This window comes from Ruditapes philippinarum, unplaced genomic scaffold, assembly GCF_026571515.1.
Source record: "Ruditapes philippinarum isolate M1 unplaced genomic scaffold, ASM2657151v2 ctg648_1_1_1_1, whole genome shotgun sequence".
In the NCBI taxonomy this organism is placed as follows: domain Eukaryota; kingdom Metazoa; phylum Mollusca; class Bivalvia; order Venerida; family Veneridae; genus Ruditapes; species Ruditapes philippinarum.
The window spans coordinates 37,408-56,961 of NW_026866356.1; the positions used below are offsets into that span (position 1 = coordinate 37,408).

The following is a 19,554-nucleotide window of genomic DNA, read 5'->3' on the forward strand; positions in this document are numbered from 1 at the left end:
AGTGGTAGATTGTTTAATGTTGTACGGTCACTTTATAATGATGTTAAATTCTGTGTTAAACATTTGAATCAGTTATCCGATGTGTACGATTGTGATATAGGATCATTGCAAGGGGAGATAATGTCCCCTCTGCTCTTTTCTAAAAGAATTTCAACTTCGGGCTATTGATCACGTGACATAAAAGTCTAATATGTTTACTTATTACACATTTACAGTGTCATTCTTTTGTGAACAATACATTGGATCAAAGCAAAATTCATGTAGAAAACATGTCAGAAAAAGGAAATGAACAACACACAAAAACACGGAAAGGAAAGGTAAGTTCACTGACTAATTATAATAAGATAATGAAACTTAACATGACTTTCTGGAAACAGCAAATAATTAATATTACGCTTATGGCTTACTGAATTATAATTTGTAGTTTGATATGAAATATGCAAAATTGATTTATTGCAAATCAAACTAACTGGACTTCTAAAGTTAAGCAATTGTTACAAGAAACAAGATTTAATGGTGTTTGGTTATTTCCCGAATCTGTAAATGTTAATATTTTTATTCCAATACTTAGAACAAGACTTATAGATATCTATGTCAGTAACTGGAGACAAGATGTAAATAATAAAAGCTCACTCTCTTTGTTTAAAGAATTAACAAATAACTTTGAATTATCAAATTCTTTAAATAAAATGTTTTGCACAAAATTGAGAAATACAATAGCTTTACTAATATTGTCTTCACACCGTTTAAATATAGAGACTTGCAGACATAGAAACATTGTGAGATCGAAAAGAAAATGTACATTTTGCAACCTAAACGACATAGAAGATGAATACCCTTTTGTTTTAATTTGTCCTATTTATTCAGATTTAAGAAAATTGTATAAACCACGTTATTACTATAGGCATCCCAGTATGGTTAAATTAATTGAACTGTTAAATACATTTTATAGAAATACTTTGAATAGATTAGCAATATTTTGTAATAAAGCATTTAGTATTAGAAATGAAAATATGAATAATGTATATGACTAGTATGATAACACCAAATGTTTAATTTGTATAATTGTATGTTTGTATTTTCCCTCTCGCTGTTTTAATGTATACTGTATATTTGTGTAATGACGAGGAACTGTTATGTTCAAGTTATATTGAATAAAAATGTATGTTCTGTTCTGTTCTGCTTAAAATCCTAAAAATATTTATTTTTTACCGAGCGCTGAAAATTTTCAACTTCGGGCTATTGATCACGTGACATAAAAGTCTAATATTTTTACTTATTACACATTTACAGTGTCATTCTTCTGTGAACAATACATTGGACGAAAGCAAAATGCATGTAGAAAACATGTCAGAAAAAGGAAATGATAAAGAAACAAAAACACGGAAAGAAAAGGTAAGTTCACTGACTAATTATAATAAGATAATGCAACTTAACAGGACTTTCTGAAAACAGCATATAATCAATATTACGCTTATGACTTACTGAATTATTATTTGTACTTTGATATGACATTTGCAAAATTGATTAATTGCAAATCAAACTAACTGGACTTCTAAAGTTAAGCAATTGTTACAAGAAACAAGATTTAATGGTGTTTGGTTATTTCCCGAATCTGTAAATGTTAATATTTTTATTCCAATACTTAGAACAAGACTTATCTATATCAGTAACTGGAGACAAGATGTAAATAATAAAAGCTCACTCTCTTTGTTTAAAGAATTAACAAATAACTTTGAATTATCAAATTCTTTAAATAAAATATTTTGCACAAAATTGAGAAATACAATAGCTTAACTAAAATTGTCTTCACACCGTTTAAATATAGAGACTTGCAGACATAGAAACATTGTGAGATCGAAAAGAAAATGTACATTTTGCAACCTAAACGACATAGAAGATGAAAACCCTTTTGTTTTAATTTGTCCTATTTATTCAGATTTAAGAAAGTTGTATATACCACGTAATTACTTTAGGCATCCCAGTATGGTTATATTAAGTGATCTGTTCAATACATGTTATACAAATACTTTGAATAGATAAGCAATATTTTGTAATAAAGCATTTAGTATTAAAAATGAAAATATGAATTATGTATATGACTAGTATGATAACACCAAATGTTTAATTTGTATAATTGTACGTTTGTATTTACCCTCACGCTGTTTTAATGTATGCTGTATATTTGTTTAATGACGAGGAACTTTTATGTTCAAGTCATATTGATTAATAAAGTCTGTTCTGTTCTGCTTAAAATCCTAAAAATATTTATTTTTTACCGAGCGCTGAAAATTTTCAACTTTGGGCAATTGATCACGTGACATAAAAGTCTAATATGTTTACTTATTACACATTTACAGGGCCATTCTTCTGTGAACAATACATTGGACGAAAGCAAAATTCATGTAGAAAACATGTCAGAAAAAGGAAATGATCAACACACAAAAACACGAAAAGAAAAGGTTAGTTCACAGCCATATAATAATAAGATAATTCAACTTAACAGGACTTTCTGAAAACAGCATATAATCAATATTACGCTTATGGCTTACTGAATTATTATTTGCAATTTGATATGACATTTGCAAAATTGAATGATTGCAAATCAAACTAACTGACTTCTAAAGTTAAGCAATTGTTACAAGAAACAAGATTTAATGGTGTTTGGTTATTTCCCGAATCTGTAAATGTTAATATTTTTATTCCAATACTTAGAACAAGACTTATAGATATCCATATCAGTAACCGGAGACGAGATGTAAATAATAAATGCTCACTCTCTTTGTTTAAAGAATTAACAAATAACTTTGAATTATCAAATTCTTTAAATAAAAATGTTTTGCACAAAATTGAGAAATACAATAGCTTAACTAACATTGTCTTCACATCGTTTAAATTTAGAGACTTGCAGACATAGAAACATTGTGAGATCGAAAAGAAAATGTACATTTTGCAACCTAAACGACATAGAAGATGAATACCCTTTTGTTTTAATTTGTACTATTTATTCAGATTTAAGAAAATTGTATATACCACGTTATTACTTTAGGCATCCCAGTATGGTTATATTAATTGATCTGTTAAATACATGTTATACAAATACTTTGAATAGATAAGCAATATTTTGTAATAAAGCATTTAGTATTAGAAATGAAAATATGAATTATGTATATGACTAGTATGATAACACCAAATGTTTAATTTTTATAATTGTATGTTTGTATTTACCCTCACGCTGTTTTAATGTATGCTGTATATTTGTGTAATGACGAGGAACTGTTATGTTCAAGTCATATTGATTAATAAAGTCTGTTCTGTTCTGCTTAAAATCCTAAAAATATTTATTTTTTACCGAGCGCTGAAAATTTTCAACTTTGGGCAATTGATCACGCGACATAAAAGTCTAATATGTTTACTTATTACACATTTACAGTGTCATTCTTCTGTGAACAATACATTTGACGAAAGCAAAATGCATGTAGAAAACATGTCAGAAAAAGGAAATGATCAACACACAAAAACACGGAAAGAAAAGGTAAGTTCACTGACTAATTATAATAAGATAATGCAACTTAACAGGACTTTCTGAAAACAGCATATAATCAATATTACGCTTATGGCTTACTGAATTATTATTTGCAATTTGATATGACATTTGCAAAATTGATTAATTGCAAATCAAACTAACTGGACTTCTAAAGTTAAGCATTTGTTACAAGAAACAAGATTTAATGGTGTTTGGTTATTTCCCAAATCTGTGAATGTTAATATTTTTATTCCAATACTTAGAACAAGACTTATAGATATCTATATAAGTAACTGGAGACAAGATGTAAATAATAAAAGCTCACTCTCTTTGTTTAAAGAATTAACAAATAACTTTGAATTTTTAAATTCTTTAAATGAAATGTTTTGCACAAAATTGAGAAATACAATAGCTTAACTAATATTGTCTTCACACCGTTTAAATATAGAGACTTGCAGACATAGAAACATTGTGAGATCGAAAAGAAAATGTACATTTTGCAACCTAAACGACATAGAAGATGAATACCCTTTTGTTTTAATTTGTCCTATTTATTCAGATTTAAGAAAATTGTATATACCACGTAATTACTTTAGGCATCCCAGTATGGTTATATTAAATGATCTGTTAAATACATGTTATACAAATACTTTGAATAGAATAGCAATATTTTGTAATAAAGCATTTAGTATTAGAAATGAAAATATGAATTATGTATATGACTAGTATGATAACACCAAATGTTTAATTTGTATAATTGTATGTTTGTATTTACCCTCACGCTGTTTTAATGTATGCTGTATATTTGTGTAATGACGAGGAACTGTTATGTTCATGTCATATTGATTAATAAAGTCTGTTCTGTTCTGCTTAAAATCCTAAAAATATTTATGTTTTACCGAGCGCTGAAAATTTTCAACTTTGGGCAATTGATCACGCGACATAAAAGTCTAATATGTTTACTTATTACACATTTACAGTGTCATTCTTCTGTGAACAATACATTTGACGAAAGCAAAATGCATGTAGAAAACATGTCAGAAAAAGGAAATGATCAACAAACAAAAACACGAAAAGAAAAGGTAAGTTCACAGCCATATTATAATAAGATAATGCAACTTAACAGGACTTTCTGAAAACAGCATAAAAGCTCACTCTCTTTGTTTAAAGAATTAACAAATAACTTTGAATTATTAAATTCTTTAAATAAAAATGTTTTGCACAAAATTGAGAAATACAATAGCTTAACTAACATTGTCTTCACACCGTTTAAATTTAGAGACTTGCAGACATAGAAACATTGTGAGATCGAAAAGAAAATGTACATTTTGCAACCTAAACGACATAGAAGATGAATACCCTTTTGTTTTAATTTGTCCTATTAATTCAGATTTAAGAAAATTGTATATACCACTTTATTACTTTAGGCATCCCAGTATGGTTATATTAATTGATCTGTTAAATACATGTTATACAAATACTTTGAATAGATAAGCAATATTTTGTAATAAAGCATTTAGTTTTAGAAATGAAAATATGAATAATGTATATGACTAGTATGATAACACCAAATGTTTAATTTGTATAATTGTATGTTTGTATTTACCCTCTCGCTGTTTTAATGTATGCTGTATATTTGTGTAATGACGAGGAACTGTTATGTTCAAGTCATATTGAATAATAAAGTCTGTTCTGTTCTGCTTAAAATCCTGAAAATATTTATGTTTTACCGAGCGCTGAAAATTTTCAACTTTGGGCAATTGATCACGTGACATAAAAGTCTGATATGTTTACTTATTACACATTTACAGTGTCATTCTTTTGTGAACAATACATTGGACGAAAGCAAAATGCATGTAGAAAACATGTCAGAAAAAGGAAATGATCAACACACAAAAACACGGAAAGAAAAGGTAAGTTCACTGACTAATTATAATAAGATAATGCAACTAAACAGGACTTTCTGAAAACAGCATATAATCAATATTACGCTTATGGCTTACTGAATTATTATTTGCAATTTGATATGACATTTGCAAAATTGATTAATTGCAAATCAAACTAACTGGACTTCTAAAGTTTAGCAATTGTTACAAGAAACAAGATTTAATGGTGTTTGGTTATTTCCCGAATCTGTAAATGTTAATATTTTTATTCCAATACTTAGAACAAGACTTATAGATATCTATATTAGTAACTGGAGACAAGATGTAAATAATAAAAGCTCACTCTCTTTGTTTAAAGAATTAACAAATAACTTTGAATTATTAAATTCTTTAAATGAAATGTTTTGCACAAAATTGAGAAATACAATAGCTTAACTAATATTGTCTTCACACCGTTTAAATATAGAGACTTGCAGACATAGAAACATTGTGAGATCGAAAAGAAAATGTACATTTTGCAACCTAAACGACATAGAAGATGAATACCCTTTTGTTTTAATTTGTCCTATTTATTCAGATTTAAGAAAATTGTATATACCACGTAATTACTTTAGGCATCCCAGTATGGTTATATTAAATGATCTGTTAAATACATGTTATACAAATACTTTGAATAGATAAGCAATATTTTGTAATAAAGCATTTAGTATTAGAAATGAAAATATGAATTATGTATATGACTAGTATGATAACACCAAATGTTTAATTTGTATAATTGTATGTTTGTATTTACCCTCACGCTGTTTTAATGTATGCTGTATATTTGTGTAATGACGAGGAACTGTTATGTTCAAGTCATATTGATTAATAAAGTATGTTCTGTTCTGCTTAAAATCCTAAAAATATTTATTTTTTACCGAGCGCTGAAAATTTTCAACTTTGGGCAATTGATCACGCGACATAAAAGTCTAATATGTTTACTTATTACACATTTACAGTGTCATTCTTCTGTGAACAATACATTTGACGAAAGCAAAATGCATGTAGAAAACATGTCAGAAAAAGGAAATGATCAACAAACAAAAACACGAAAAGAAAAGGTAAGTTCACAGCCATATTATAATAAGATAATGCAACTTAACAGGACTTTCTGAAAACAGCATATAATCAATATTACGCTTATGGCTTACTGAATTATTATTTGCAATTTGATATGACATTTGCAAAATTGATTAATTGCAAATCAAACTAACTGGACTTCTAAAGTTAAGCAGTTGTTACAAGACACAAGATTTAATGATGTTTGGTTATTTCCGGAATCTGTAAATGTTAATATTTTTATTCCAATACTTAGAACAAGACTTATAGATATCTATATTAGTAACTGGAGACAAGATGTAAATAATAAAAGCTCACTCTCTTTGTTTAAAGAATTAACAAATAACTTTGAATTATCACATTCTTTAAATAAAAATGTTTTGCACAAAATTGAGAAATACAAAAGCTTAACTAACATTGTCTTCACACCGTTTAAATTTAGAGACATGCAGACATAGAAACACTGTGAGATCGAAAAGAAAATGTACATTTTTCAACCTAAACGAGATTGAAGATGAATACCCTTTTGTTTTAATTTGTCCTATTAATTCAGATTTAAGAAAATTGTATATACCACGTTATTACTTTAGGCATCCCAGTATGGTTATATTAATTGATCTGTTAAATACATGTTATACAAATACTTTGAATAGATAAGCAATATTTTGTAATAAAGCATTTAGTATTAGAAATGAAAATATGAATAATGTATATGACTAGTATGATAACACCAAATGTTTAATTTGTATAATTGTATGTTTGTATTTTCCCTCACGCTGTTTTAATGTATGCTGTGTATTTGTGTAATGACGAGTAACTGTTATGTTCAAGTCATATTGAATAATAAAGTCTGTTCTGTTCTGCTTAAAATCCTAAAAATATTTATTTTTTACCGAGCGCTGAAAATTTTCAACTTTGGGCAATTGATCACGTGACATAAAAGTCTAATATGTTTACTTATTACACATTTACAGTGTCATTCTTTTGTGAACAATACATTGGACGAAAGCAAAATGCATGTAGAAAACATGTCAGAAAAAGGAAATGATCAACACACAAAAACACGGAAAGAAAAGGTAAGTTCACTGACTAATTATAATAAGATAATGCAACTTAACAGGACTTTCTGAAAACAGCATATAATCAATATTACGCTTATGGCTTACTGAATTATTATTTGCAATTTGATATGACATTTGCAAAATTGATTAATTGCAAATCAAACTAACTGGACTTCTAAAGTTAAGCAATTGTTACAAGAAACAAGATTTAATGGTGTTTGGTTATTTCCCGAATCTGTAAATGTTAATATTTTTATTCCAATACTTAGAACAAGACTTATAGATATCTATATTAGTAACTGGAGACAAGATGTAAATAATAAAAGCTCACTCTCTTTGTTTAAAGAATTAACAAATAACTTTGAATTATTAAATTCTTTAAATGAAATGTTTTGCACAAAATTGAGAAATACAATAGCTTAACTAATATTGTCTTCACACCGTTTAAATATAGAGACTTGCAGACATAGAAACATTGTGAGATCGAAAAGAAAATGTACATTTTGCAACCTAAACGACATAGAAGATGAATACCCTTTTGTTTTTAATTTGTCCTATTTATTCAGATTTAAGAAAATTGTATATACCACGTAATTACTTTAGGCATCCCAGTATGGTTTATATTAAATGATCTGTTAAATACATGTTATACAAATACTTTGAATAGATAAGCAATATTTTGTAATAAAGCATTTAGTATTAGAAATGAAAATATGAATTATGTATATGACTAGTATGATAACACCAAATGTTTAATTTGTATAATTGTATGTTTGTATTTACCCTCACGCTGTTTTAATGTATGCTGTATATTTGTGTAATGACGAGGAACTGTTATGTTCAAGTCATATTGATTTAATAAAGTCTGTTCTGTTCTGCCTAAATCGCTAAAATATTTATTTTTTACCGACGCGCTGAAAATTTTCAAACTTTGGGCAATTGATCACGTGAACATAAAAAGTCTCAATATGTTTACTTATTACACATATACAGTGTCATTCTCTGTGAACAATACATTTGACGAAAGCAAAATGCATGTAGAAAAATGTCAGAAAAAGGAAATGATCAACAAACAAAAACACGAAAAGAAGAGGTAAGTTCACAGCCATATTATAATAAGATAATGGCAACTAACAGGACTTTCTGAAAACAGCATATATCAATATTACCGCTTATGATGGCTTACTGAATTATTAAATTTGCAATTTGATATGAAATTTTTGCAAAATTGATTTAATTGCAAAATCAAGAACCTAACGTGGACTTTAAAGTTAAGCAATTGTTACAAGAAACAAAGATTTATGGTGTTTGGTTATTTCCCCGAATCTGTAAATGTTTAATAATTTTTATTCCAATACTTAGACAAGACTTATAGATATCTATATTAGGTAACTGGAAACGAGATTAAATAATAAAAAGCTCACTCTCTTTGTTTAAAGAATTAACAAATAACTTTGAATTATCACATTCTTTAAATAAAAAATGTTTTGCACAAAATTGAGAAATACAATAGCTTAACTAACATTGTCTTCACACCGTTTAAATTTAGAGACTTGCAGACATAGAAACACTGTGAGATCGAAAAGAAAATGTACATTTTGCAACCTAAACGACATAGAAGATGAATACCCTTTTGTTTTAATTTGTCCTATTTATTCAGATTTAAGAAAAGTGTATATACCACGTTATTACTTTAGGCATCCCAGTATGGTTATATTAATTGATCTGTTAAATACATGTTATACAAATACTTTGAATAGATAAGCAATATTTTGTATTAAAGCATTTAGTATTAGAAATGAAAATATGAATAATGTATATGACTAGTATGATAACACCAAATGTTTAATTTGTATAATTGTATGTTTGTATTTACCCTCTCGCTGTTTTAATGTATGCTGTATATTTGTGTAATGACGAGGAACTGTTATGTTCAAGTCATATTGAATAATAAAGTCTGTTCTGTTCTGCTTAAAATCCTAAAAATATTTATTTTTTACCGAGCGCTGAAAATTTTCAACTTTGGGCAATTGATCACGCGACATAAAAGTCTAATATGTTTACTTATTACACATTTACAGTGCCATTCTTCTGTGAACAATACATTTGACGAAAGCAAAATGCATGTAGAAAACATGTCAGAAAAAGGAAATGATCAACAAACAAAAACACGAAAAGAAAAGGTAAGTTCACAGCCATATTATAATAAGATAATGCAACTTAACAGGACTTTCTGAAAACAGCATATAATCAATATTACGCTTATGGCTTACTGAATTATTATTTGCAATTTGATATGACATTTGCAAAATTGATTAATTGCAAATCAAACTAACTGGACTTCTAAAGTTAAGCAGTTGTTACAAGAAACAAGATTTAATGGTGTTTGGTTATTTCCGGAATCTGTAAATGTTAATATTTTTATTCCAATACTTAGAACAAGACTTATAGATATCTATATTAGTAACTGGAGACGAGATGTAAATAATAAAAGCTCACTCTCTTTGTTTAAAGAATTAACAAATAACTTTGAATTATCACATTCTTTAAATAAAAATGTTTTGCACAAAATTGAGAAATACAATAGCTTAACTAACATTGTCTTCACACCGTTTAAATTTAGAGACTTGCAGACATAGAAACACTGTGAGATCGAAAAGAAAATGTACATTTTGCAACCTAAACGACATAGAAGATGAATACCCTTTTGTTTTAATTTGTCCTATTAATTCAGATTTAAGAAAATTGTATATACCACGTTATTACTTTAGGCATCCCAGTATGGTTATATTAATTGATCTGTTAAATACATGTTATACAAATACTTTGAATAGATAAGCAATATTTTGTAATAAAGCATTTAGTATTAGAAATGAAAATATGAATAATGTATATGACTAGTATGATAACACCAAATGTTTAATTTGTATAATTGTATGTTTGTATTTACCCTCTCGCTGTTTTAATGTATGCTGTATATTTGTGTAATGACGAGGAACTGTTATGTTCAAGTCATATTGAATAATAAAGTCTGTTCTGTTCTGCTTAAAATCCTAAAAATATTTATTTTTTACCGAGCGCTGAAAATTTTCAACTTTGGGCAATTGATCACGTGACATAAAAGTCTAATATGTTTACTTATTACACATTTACAGTGTCATTCTTTTGTGAACAATACATTGGACGAAAGCAAAATGCATGTAGAAAACATGTCAGAAAAAGGAAATGATCAACACACAAAAACACGGAAAGAAAAGGTAAGTTCACTGACTAATTATAATAAGATAATGCAACTTAACAGGACTTTCTGAAAACAGCATATATTCAATATTACGCTTATGGCTTACTGAATTATTATTTGTAATTTGATATGACATTTGCAAAATTGATTAATTGCAAATCAAACTAACTGGACTTCTAAAGTTAAGCAATTGTTACAAGAAACAAGATTTAATGGTGTTTGGTTATTTCCCGAATCTGTAAATGTTAATATTTTTATTCCAATACTTAGAACAAGACTTATAAATATCTATATTAGTAACTGGAGACAAGATGTAAATAATAAAAGCTCACTCTCTTTGTTTAAAGAATTAACAAATAACTTTGAATTATTAAATTCTTTAAATGAAATGTTTTGCACAAAATTGAGAAATACAATAGCTTAACTAATATTGTCTTCACATCGTTTAAATATAGAGACTTGCAGACATAGAAACAGTGTGAGATCGAAAAGAAAATGTACATTTTGCAACCTAAACGACATAGAAGATGAATACCCTTTTGTTTTAATTTGTCCTATTTATTCAGATTTAAGAAAATTGTATATACCACGTTATTACTATAGGCATCCCAGTATGGTTAAATTAATTGAACTGTTAAATACATGTTATACAAAGACTTTGAATAGATTAGCAATATTTTGAAATAAAGCATTTAGTATTAGAAATGAAAATATGAATTATGTATATGACTAGTATGATAACACCAAATGTTTAATTTGTATAATTGTATGTTTGTATTTACCCTCTCGCTGTTTTAATGTATGCTGTATATTTGTGTAATGACGAGGAACTGTTATGTTCAAGTCATATTGATTAATAAAGTCTGTTCTGTTCTGTTCTGCTTAAAAACCTAAAAATATTTATTTTTTACCGAGCGCTGAAAATTTTCAACTTCGGGCAATAGATCACGTGACATAAAAGTCTAATATGTTTACTTATTACACATTTACAGTGTCATTCTTGTGTGAACAATACATTTGACGAAAGCAAAATGCATGTAGAAAACATGTCGAAAAAAGCAAATGAGAAGCAAACAAAAACACGGAAAGAAAAGGTAAGTTTACTGACTAATTATAATAAGATAATGCAACTTAACAGGACTTTCTGAAAACAGCATATAATCAATATTACGCTTATGGCTTACTGAATTATTATTTGCAATTTGATATGACATTTGCAAAATTGATTAATTGCAAATCAAACTAACTGGACTTCTAAAGTTTAGCAATTGTTACAAGAAACAAGATTTAATGGTGTTTAGTTATTTCCCGAATCTGGCAATGTTAATATTTTTATTCCAATACTTAGAACAGGACTTATATATATCTATATCAGTAACTGGAGACAAGATGTAGTTAATAAAAGCTCACTCTCTTTGTTTAAAGAATTAACAAATAACTTTGAATTATCAAATTCTTTAAATAAAATGTTTTGCACAAAATTGAGAAATACAATAGCTTAACTAAGATTGTCTTTGCGCCGTTTAAATATAGAGACTGGCAGACATAGAAACATTGTGAGATCGAAAGGAAAATGTACATTTTGCAACCTAAACGACATATAAGATTAATACCCTTTTGTTTTAATTTGTCCTATTTATTTAGATTTAAGAAAATTGTATACACCACGCTATTAATATAGGCATCTCAGTATGGTTAAATTAATTGATCTATTAAATACATGTTATACAAATACTTTGAATAGATTAGCAATATTTTGTAATAAAGCATTTAGTATTAGAAATGAAAATATGAATAATTTATATGACTAGTATGATAACACCAAGTGTTAAATTTGTATATTTGTATGTTTGTATTTTCACTATCACTGTTTTAATGTTTACTGTATATTTAGTAATGACGAGGAACTGTTATGTTCAAGTCATATTGGATAATAAAATCTGTTCTGTTCTGCCTAAAATCCTAAAAATATTTATTTTTTACCGAGCGCTGAAAATTTTCAACTTTGGGCAATTGATCACGTGACATAAAAGTCTAATATGTTTACTTATTACACATTTACAGTGTCATTCTTTTGTGAACAATACATTTGACGAAAGCAAAATGCATGTAGAAAACATGTCAGAAAAAGGAAATGATAAAGAAACGAAAACACGGAAAGAAAAGGTAAGTTCACAGCCATATTATAATAAGATTATGCAACTTAACAGGACTTTCTGAAAACAGCATATAATCAATATTACGCTTATGGCTTACTGAATTATTATTTGTAATTTGATATGACATTTGAAAAATTGATGAACTGTCTTCATATCTTCATCGAAAAACAAATGAAGAGCTCATGGTATTATTACTTATTAGCATTTTATATGGTAGAAATATGTTCACAATTTTAATGAACTTACATCATAGTACACATATATCCAAGAAAGGTTAAAGATAGTAAAAACAAACGTTTTCGTCTCAAAACTTTACTTACTTTATCACACATTTGTATTTGCTTCCCTGCAGTGATAAAAGGATTGTTACACAAATTACAGATATGACATCAACAAACCAAATGACATCAGAAAAAATACGTTTACGCTCAATGTAGTTCAGCATATTTTTTTATCAGATTCCTTTTTATTAACATTTAAGAGCAATTATATATACATGTTTTTACCTTTCTTGCACGATACTGTTTATCGTTTAAATGTTGTTTTTTTATTATACGACTAAGACCATTCTGCCTCGGGATTATCTTCTTTTGCATTTGAACTTAAACCGCTCAAAATTGGTATCTTTTTCCTGAATATAAAACTATACGAAGTGCAAATTGACTTTGACTTTTTAAATTATCAAAACATGGCAACGTTCCTGTATTAAATTTTGTTTTTCTAATTAAATAAATAATACAAATATGACTTATCCTAACATTTCATAAAAGAATCATTGAAGTTTGTTTTATAGCTACTATGGTCAAGCATAGGAAAAAGCGGTTTCGATTTTTTGGTATTGTTTGATTTTCTCTGTCAGCAAATTTACGGAAATTACAGCTTTTATTAAGAAAAAATATGTACCCCAACAGTGATTTTATCATGAAATAAAACTCACTGTTTGAGGTATAATATCACTATTCAGCAATTCAATATACAAAAATACATTACTATGTTCATAAAGTAACGTTATCAAACATTATTATATTCACATTATAAACGAATAAACGAATAATCAACGAATATAATTTTGCAGGTGCTGGTATATGATATTGAGAAAGGGAAAACAACAAGATTCTTTATTGAGGCCTTTAAAAAATATCTTGACGACTTTGAATTTAAAGATTTTTGCGAGGCTGAAGACAGAGAAAAGCTTATTCTTTCTATCATTGCAGTTGTACGACACACTTCAATACGCGTTACAGAAACCTTGAGTCAAGTCAAAGAACAATGTGATAAAAGTATGCACAAAAATGTTATGCAAATATAGCAAGTACATTTATTAGAATAATAACATTCATAAATGGACAAATATTCTTTAAAATGTAACTATTTAGTTAAGCTAATAAATTTCGATCTAAGACGAATTCATACAAAAGCATTGACATTTTTATTATAATTAAATGATTTTGTTTCATCCCATAAAGAAAAGATAAATAACACTACATGTATTTACACCTACAACTACTTTTGCATACACAAATGAGGTTTTATTTTGAATTTCAATAATTTACAGAATACAGTTTTTTTCAAATCTATTTTAAGATGACAACTTATACAAATAACTGAATTCTTATTTGAAAAGGGATGATGTTTTTTATTTACAGAAAATATCAAAGATCTTAAAAGAGTGTTCGTCATTTACTTTTACGTCAATAAATCAGATGAAGGTTGTGAGCATACGATTACACAGATATCTGAGTCTGGACAGTTCGACTTTGCAACAATAGTACTGATTAATTTCAGTGGCGCTTCTCTGTCTACCAAATATTTTGGTTCAGTTCCGGGTAAATACTTTCTTAAAACGGGTAATAAAGAATCGCTACAAAAACTAGAAGAGTGTATACTATCGAGAAAGGTAAGTTCAATACTTCAATTCACACATACATGCATGTTAACTTTCATATGTATATAACTTGAGATAACAGCAACTTTTGACATTTATAGTATTGAATTACTTAATTCATTTTCATAGGCCTTTGTAGCTTAACATTGTTTAATGTTTATTTCTTCAAGAAATTGTGTGTCAACGTCTACAGTGACTTGGATTTCCGACGGGTCAAAGCTTTTATTGCGGAATTAGATCAGTTCATTTTAAGCTCTATTGAATTACAAGCCGTGAAGCCTTTAACAGAACCGGTCGATGTAACATCACCCACCTTGATTTGTACAACAGGGGATGTGGATGAGTGTCAGAAAAAACTCAAAGAGAAAGGTAGTAACTTTGGGTATTAACAAATAAATACATATTTATGGTTAACAATTATATGATTTTATGTTATCGTTTATTTTCATAATTATGTTGGAATGTCAACCTTAATGCCCCCGTAAGGAGGCATACAGTATTTGTCCATCCAACTGTCTGTCGATCTTTGTGGTTTTTTTTTCGGTGTTTAACTTCCTCATTTATGAATATTTATATTAATTATGAATTCTTAAAAAGATTTTTTAATAAATTCATAATTTGTGTCCGGTAAACGATCCTGGTTTTTCTAAATGGGTCTTAATGTTTATATGAGTACATGCGTAAGACATGCTGGCAATGTGTTGTACGCATGAAACAGGTCTCCGAAACAAATGGAAGAAACAAAAGAATGATATGAAATTTTCATACAAAAGCATCGATTGTCTTATCTGGTAAAAAACGTCTATTATTCCTGATTAGATTTTCAAATGACTTGAACCAATATCATTCAAGGATTATCTGAAAATAACTGGCTTATTTTGATATAACGTGTACGAGTGTCGATTCAACAGTCACACTCGTGAATGATCAATCATATTCTGTTCGTATGTTCGTCATTCATTGACTGATACGTTTACATATATATGTGGTACTTTTAAACAATAATTGATGATTTACCCCTCGTTTTTAGGCCATTTTCTATAGTAAATAAAACTTCATCAAAGTTGTGTGAAGTCACCAATATTGTCTTTCAAAGATGGACCTTTAAATAACTAGGAATAAACTTTTTTGATGTTAATACGACTAACAAATTATTAAACTCAAATGCGAAATTAAGAGATTGATGGTTTTGTCTGATCTTATCTTTGCACATTGTATTTCAATCATAGAAATATTTGTTAAATTGCATCCTCAAAATGTACGAAAATATTTTCTTGAGTCCCTTTTCTCATATATTACTGGGGTCATCTTCTGGACATTTGTTTCCAGTGGAAACTAGACCTAATTTTATTTATGATAAGTAAAATAATGATATATGATACAAACGCATAAAGAACGTTTATTTACAGACTTGAAGGACGTTTTCTTTTGCCACATAATTGATATTGCAAATGTATCATCGAAAATTGGTAAACATGACAGCGCTGATGGCAGGGATGAAGAGGAACGAAATCCCAGTTCTGCGTCATCTGCTGGTGCCGGAAACAATACAACACAAAATGCCAAAAATATGCCTCGGAAAATGTCTGAGATACTTAATTACAATGGAAAGTTTAAATTTGATTTAGATTTTATAAAGCAATTTGAAACCTTTGTTCGCACATGTTCTGAAGAAATAAAACCTCAATCTGGATAAGGTTTGGAATATCAGGATTGTACTTAACTGATATGATGTATTTTATTAGTTATTAAGATTTTTGACTGATTATGAATGTTTATTAAACGTATTTTTAACCGCAGTGAGTTTAAATTAAATATTTCGAGTCGCGCTTACTAATATAATTGTGATTGCGTCTGGCCAAAAAAAAAAAAAAAAACAATTTTCAAAAAGATTCAGTTGCCTTGAGGCAAACCGCAACTAGTTCTAGACCATTTTGATGCAATTATTATAGTTGATATAAAAATACCTAACAAGAGTGAGATATGGAAAAGAGAAGTTATAAGTTCAATTGTCATTTTCATACAGTCATCTACGCCTTAGTCGTATTTTATTTTAAAATAGAGTGTCATTCGATTTACTGGAAATCATAACGAGTCACCAGTGCACTAAATATTATGGAACATTATTCAGTTTGTTTGTGATTCTTTATAAAAGCTCTCTAAAAACTCAAATTCTGTATCTTAAACTATAACCTAAGGTAATGGAAAATTGTAACTGTTTTTTAACTTAATATGACTTTTGCAATTGTTTTAAAAAAAAAACCATGTGCATCTGTACATCATTACTTTTTTTTATTATATAATCTCTGATCAATAAAACAGAAATATTTTGAAACGTTGAGTCTTTTTTGATGATTATTAGTACAGAAAACCTTATTTGGGAGACATTTATTTTTAGAAGTATAACCAGCATGTATAGCCATGTGACTAAACAACGCCACCTTTTAGCACGCGCACGTTCATGTTTTCAGTGAGTTATAGAAGTATATGGTATTGCGGTTGGTGTAGAATGGATATTATTGATATATGATAAGGCTCAATCACACTCACACTTGATAAGGTAACAATTATACATTGCCAAACACCAATGAAGTTGAAATCATAATTGACCATCATAAGATGTGATTTTATAGATAGTCGTCTAGGGAGTTGGCCCTTCTATTGGCTTTATGAAGATGACAAAGGTTATTTGACTTCATTCTTTTAGACTTAAAATCAAAATATATATAGACGCCAGTTTGCCCAATTTGCTAGGACATAATAACTAACACTCACAAAGGCTTTAGAAATCAAACTCACATTTCTTTATTGAAGACAAGTTAACGATACCTATGTAACAATATATAAATCACCTGGTTCTAATACAATGTCAAGCCATCTTGTGGCTATAAGTTCGGAGTAATAACCAAACAACTAAAATAACTAACCAGTCTTTCGGACGAGGCTTTTAATCGAGGTCTCTACAATGAAGATGTTTAAAACTTTGCTTTGGAAATTTGCCCTACGGCAAATGGTAACATATACCAATAACTTAATACATAAGATACAACATTTCGCTTAAAGCAACAATATTATTGAAACAGGAGGCCAAATCATGTTTTGTAAGCTCTCAAACAAACGAGAAAAATGTTTAATCTGATAATGCACAAGCCAGTTGTAAAATTGTGTTTAACAAAAATATTCAACCAAATGCGAGATTTAATCTACACAAACTCGTAACGTGAGAACAAAAAAACAAAACAAAAAACAAACACTATACCAACTTTAAGAATTTTTGATTGTGACAAAACGCTATTCATATCAATATTAAAGAAGCTCTTTTGGCTTTTCGAAATAGGTTAATATTTGATCTCGATGACAAAGGTCGTCTACAATAATTGCATTTGAAAGACATTTTTACAAAAGTTACCTCTCAATATGAATACAAAAATAATTGCAAAATTACAGGCATTCATTCATTGTAAATCATGACATTTCAAAATTGAGTCCCTCAGTTAAAAAAATCTGATATTATAATCACAACAATCTAATATAACACGTGAAAGAAATTAAACTAACTGCGTTTACAAACACACTGACGCTATTTATTGCCAAAAGACATACATTGACAAAAACAAATGCATGCATTTCTTTTGTGAGTCAAATTCTATGTTTTTGAAATTAAAAAACAACAACAAAAACAACAACACAACCCCCCACCAAAGAGAACAAATGTTAAGAAAACAGCAAATCAAATTAATTAATGACTAAGAGAGTAATTGTTTTCCATTTGAATAAAAATATTCAAATGCTCTTCGTTAAAGTGTGGCAAAAGGTCAAAATATATGTCCCTTATATGATTGAGTATGAAGGATCTTAAGAATATACACATAAAACACAAAATGACCTTTATAAAAATGATAATTTACAACGCTATCAAACAGTAAAACATGCACATCATTCTTCTTTGCAAGATGATGTTGAATTATGTCTTCAAACCCGATTGTATTTGCATTGAGATTTTGGCACCAAAAAGTTATTCATAAGTAAATTGATTTGGTTGATTATGAAATACTTCTGCACAAACTTTAGCCTTATCATTTTTTTCTGAAAATGCAGTAACGTATCTTAAGTCGTAACTTTCTAACAGTTAAATGATCGTCAATCTTCAATCTCAGACAACGAAAATAATTTCCGGAGATGCGCAAGGTTCATATTAGAACCGTTATTGTTCGTTATAATACTAAGAACATTATATCTTAGTACGCTAAATGAAAAAGTTTTTGAAAACTGATAAAAATGCCCCGGGTATTTGCACAGATAACAGCTAAATTTGGAACATGCAAATTGAACAAAATGTTCGTGTTATTGTTGTTTTAATTTTTGTTTTGCACTTTGATATGAAATTACTGTATAACAATGCATATACAGTAATTCAGTATTAACTGGATGCATATGAAGCAATACAGTATTAACTGCCAACAACCATTTGACCTAAGTTCTTACATCTGCAAATCTTGACGCCAAAGGTCAAAGGTTAGTTTTAGCGTTAGGACAATATAGCTTTGATATTATCGTGATGGAAATCAACAATACAAATGCAGTCGACTTAAGCAGATATCCATTTGACAAAGAGAAGACCCTGCTATCATGGAAAAGAGAAACAACGACGCAGTCAAGGTCATTTGAAGAACAACTGTCATACCACCATACACTAGG

General features: G+C 28.5%; 1 protein-coding gene and 1 long non-coding RNA gene across 2 annotated transcripts; both read left to right on the plus strand.

Moving 5' to 3' along the window:
* Positions 1-269: 269 nt before the first annotated feature.
* On the plus strand, positions 270-13,358 carry LOC132732257 (nuclear speckle splicing regulatory protein 1-like). The gene is made up of 13 exons (XM_060718646.1): positions 270-317; positions 1,294-1,395; positions 2,361-2,462; positions 3,434-3,535; positions 4,507-4,608; positions 5,338-5,439; positions 6,411-6,512; positions 7,485-7,586; positions 9,653-9,754; positions 10,727-10,828; positions 11,805-11,906; positions 12,877-12,978; positions 13,353-13,358. The coding sequence occupies exons 1-13, from the start codon at positions 270-272 to the stop codon at positions 13,356-13,358; spliced, it is 1,176 nt and encodes a 391-aa protein (XP_060574629.1).
* Positions 13,359-14,050: 692 nt separating this feature from the next.
* Positions 14,051-16,533, plus strand: LOC132732256 (uncharacterized). Its single transcript, XR_009626004.1, has 3 exons — positions 14,051-14,251; positions 14,618-15,225; positions 16,266-16,533. It is a non-coding gene; the product is annotated as an uncharacterized LOC132732256 (long non-coding RNA).
* The last annotated feature ends 3,021 nt before the right edge of the window (positions 16,534-19,554 follow it).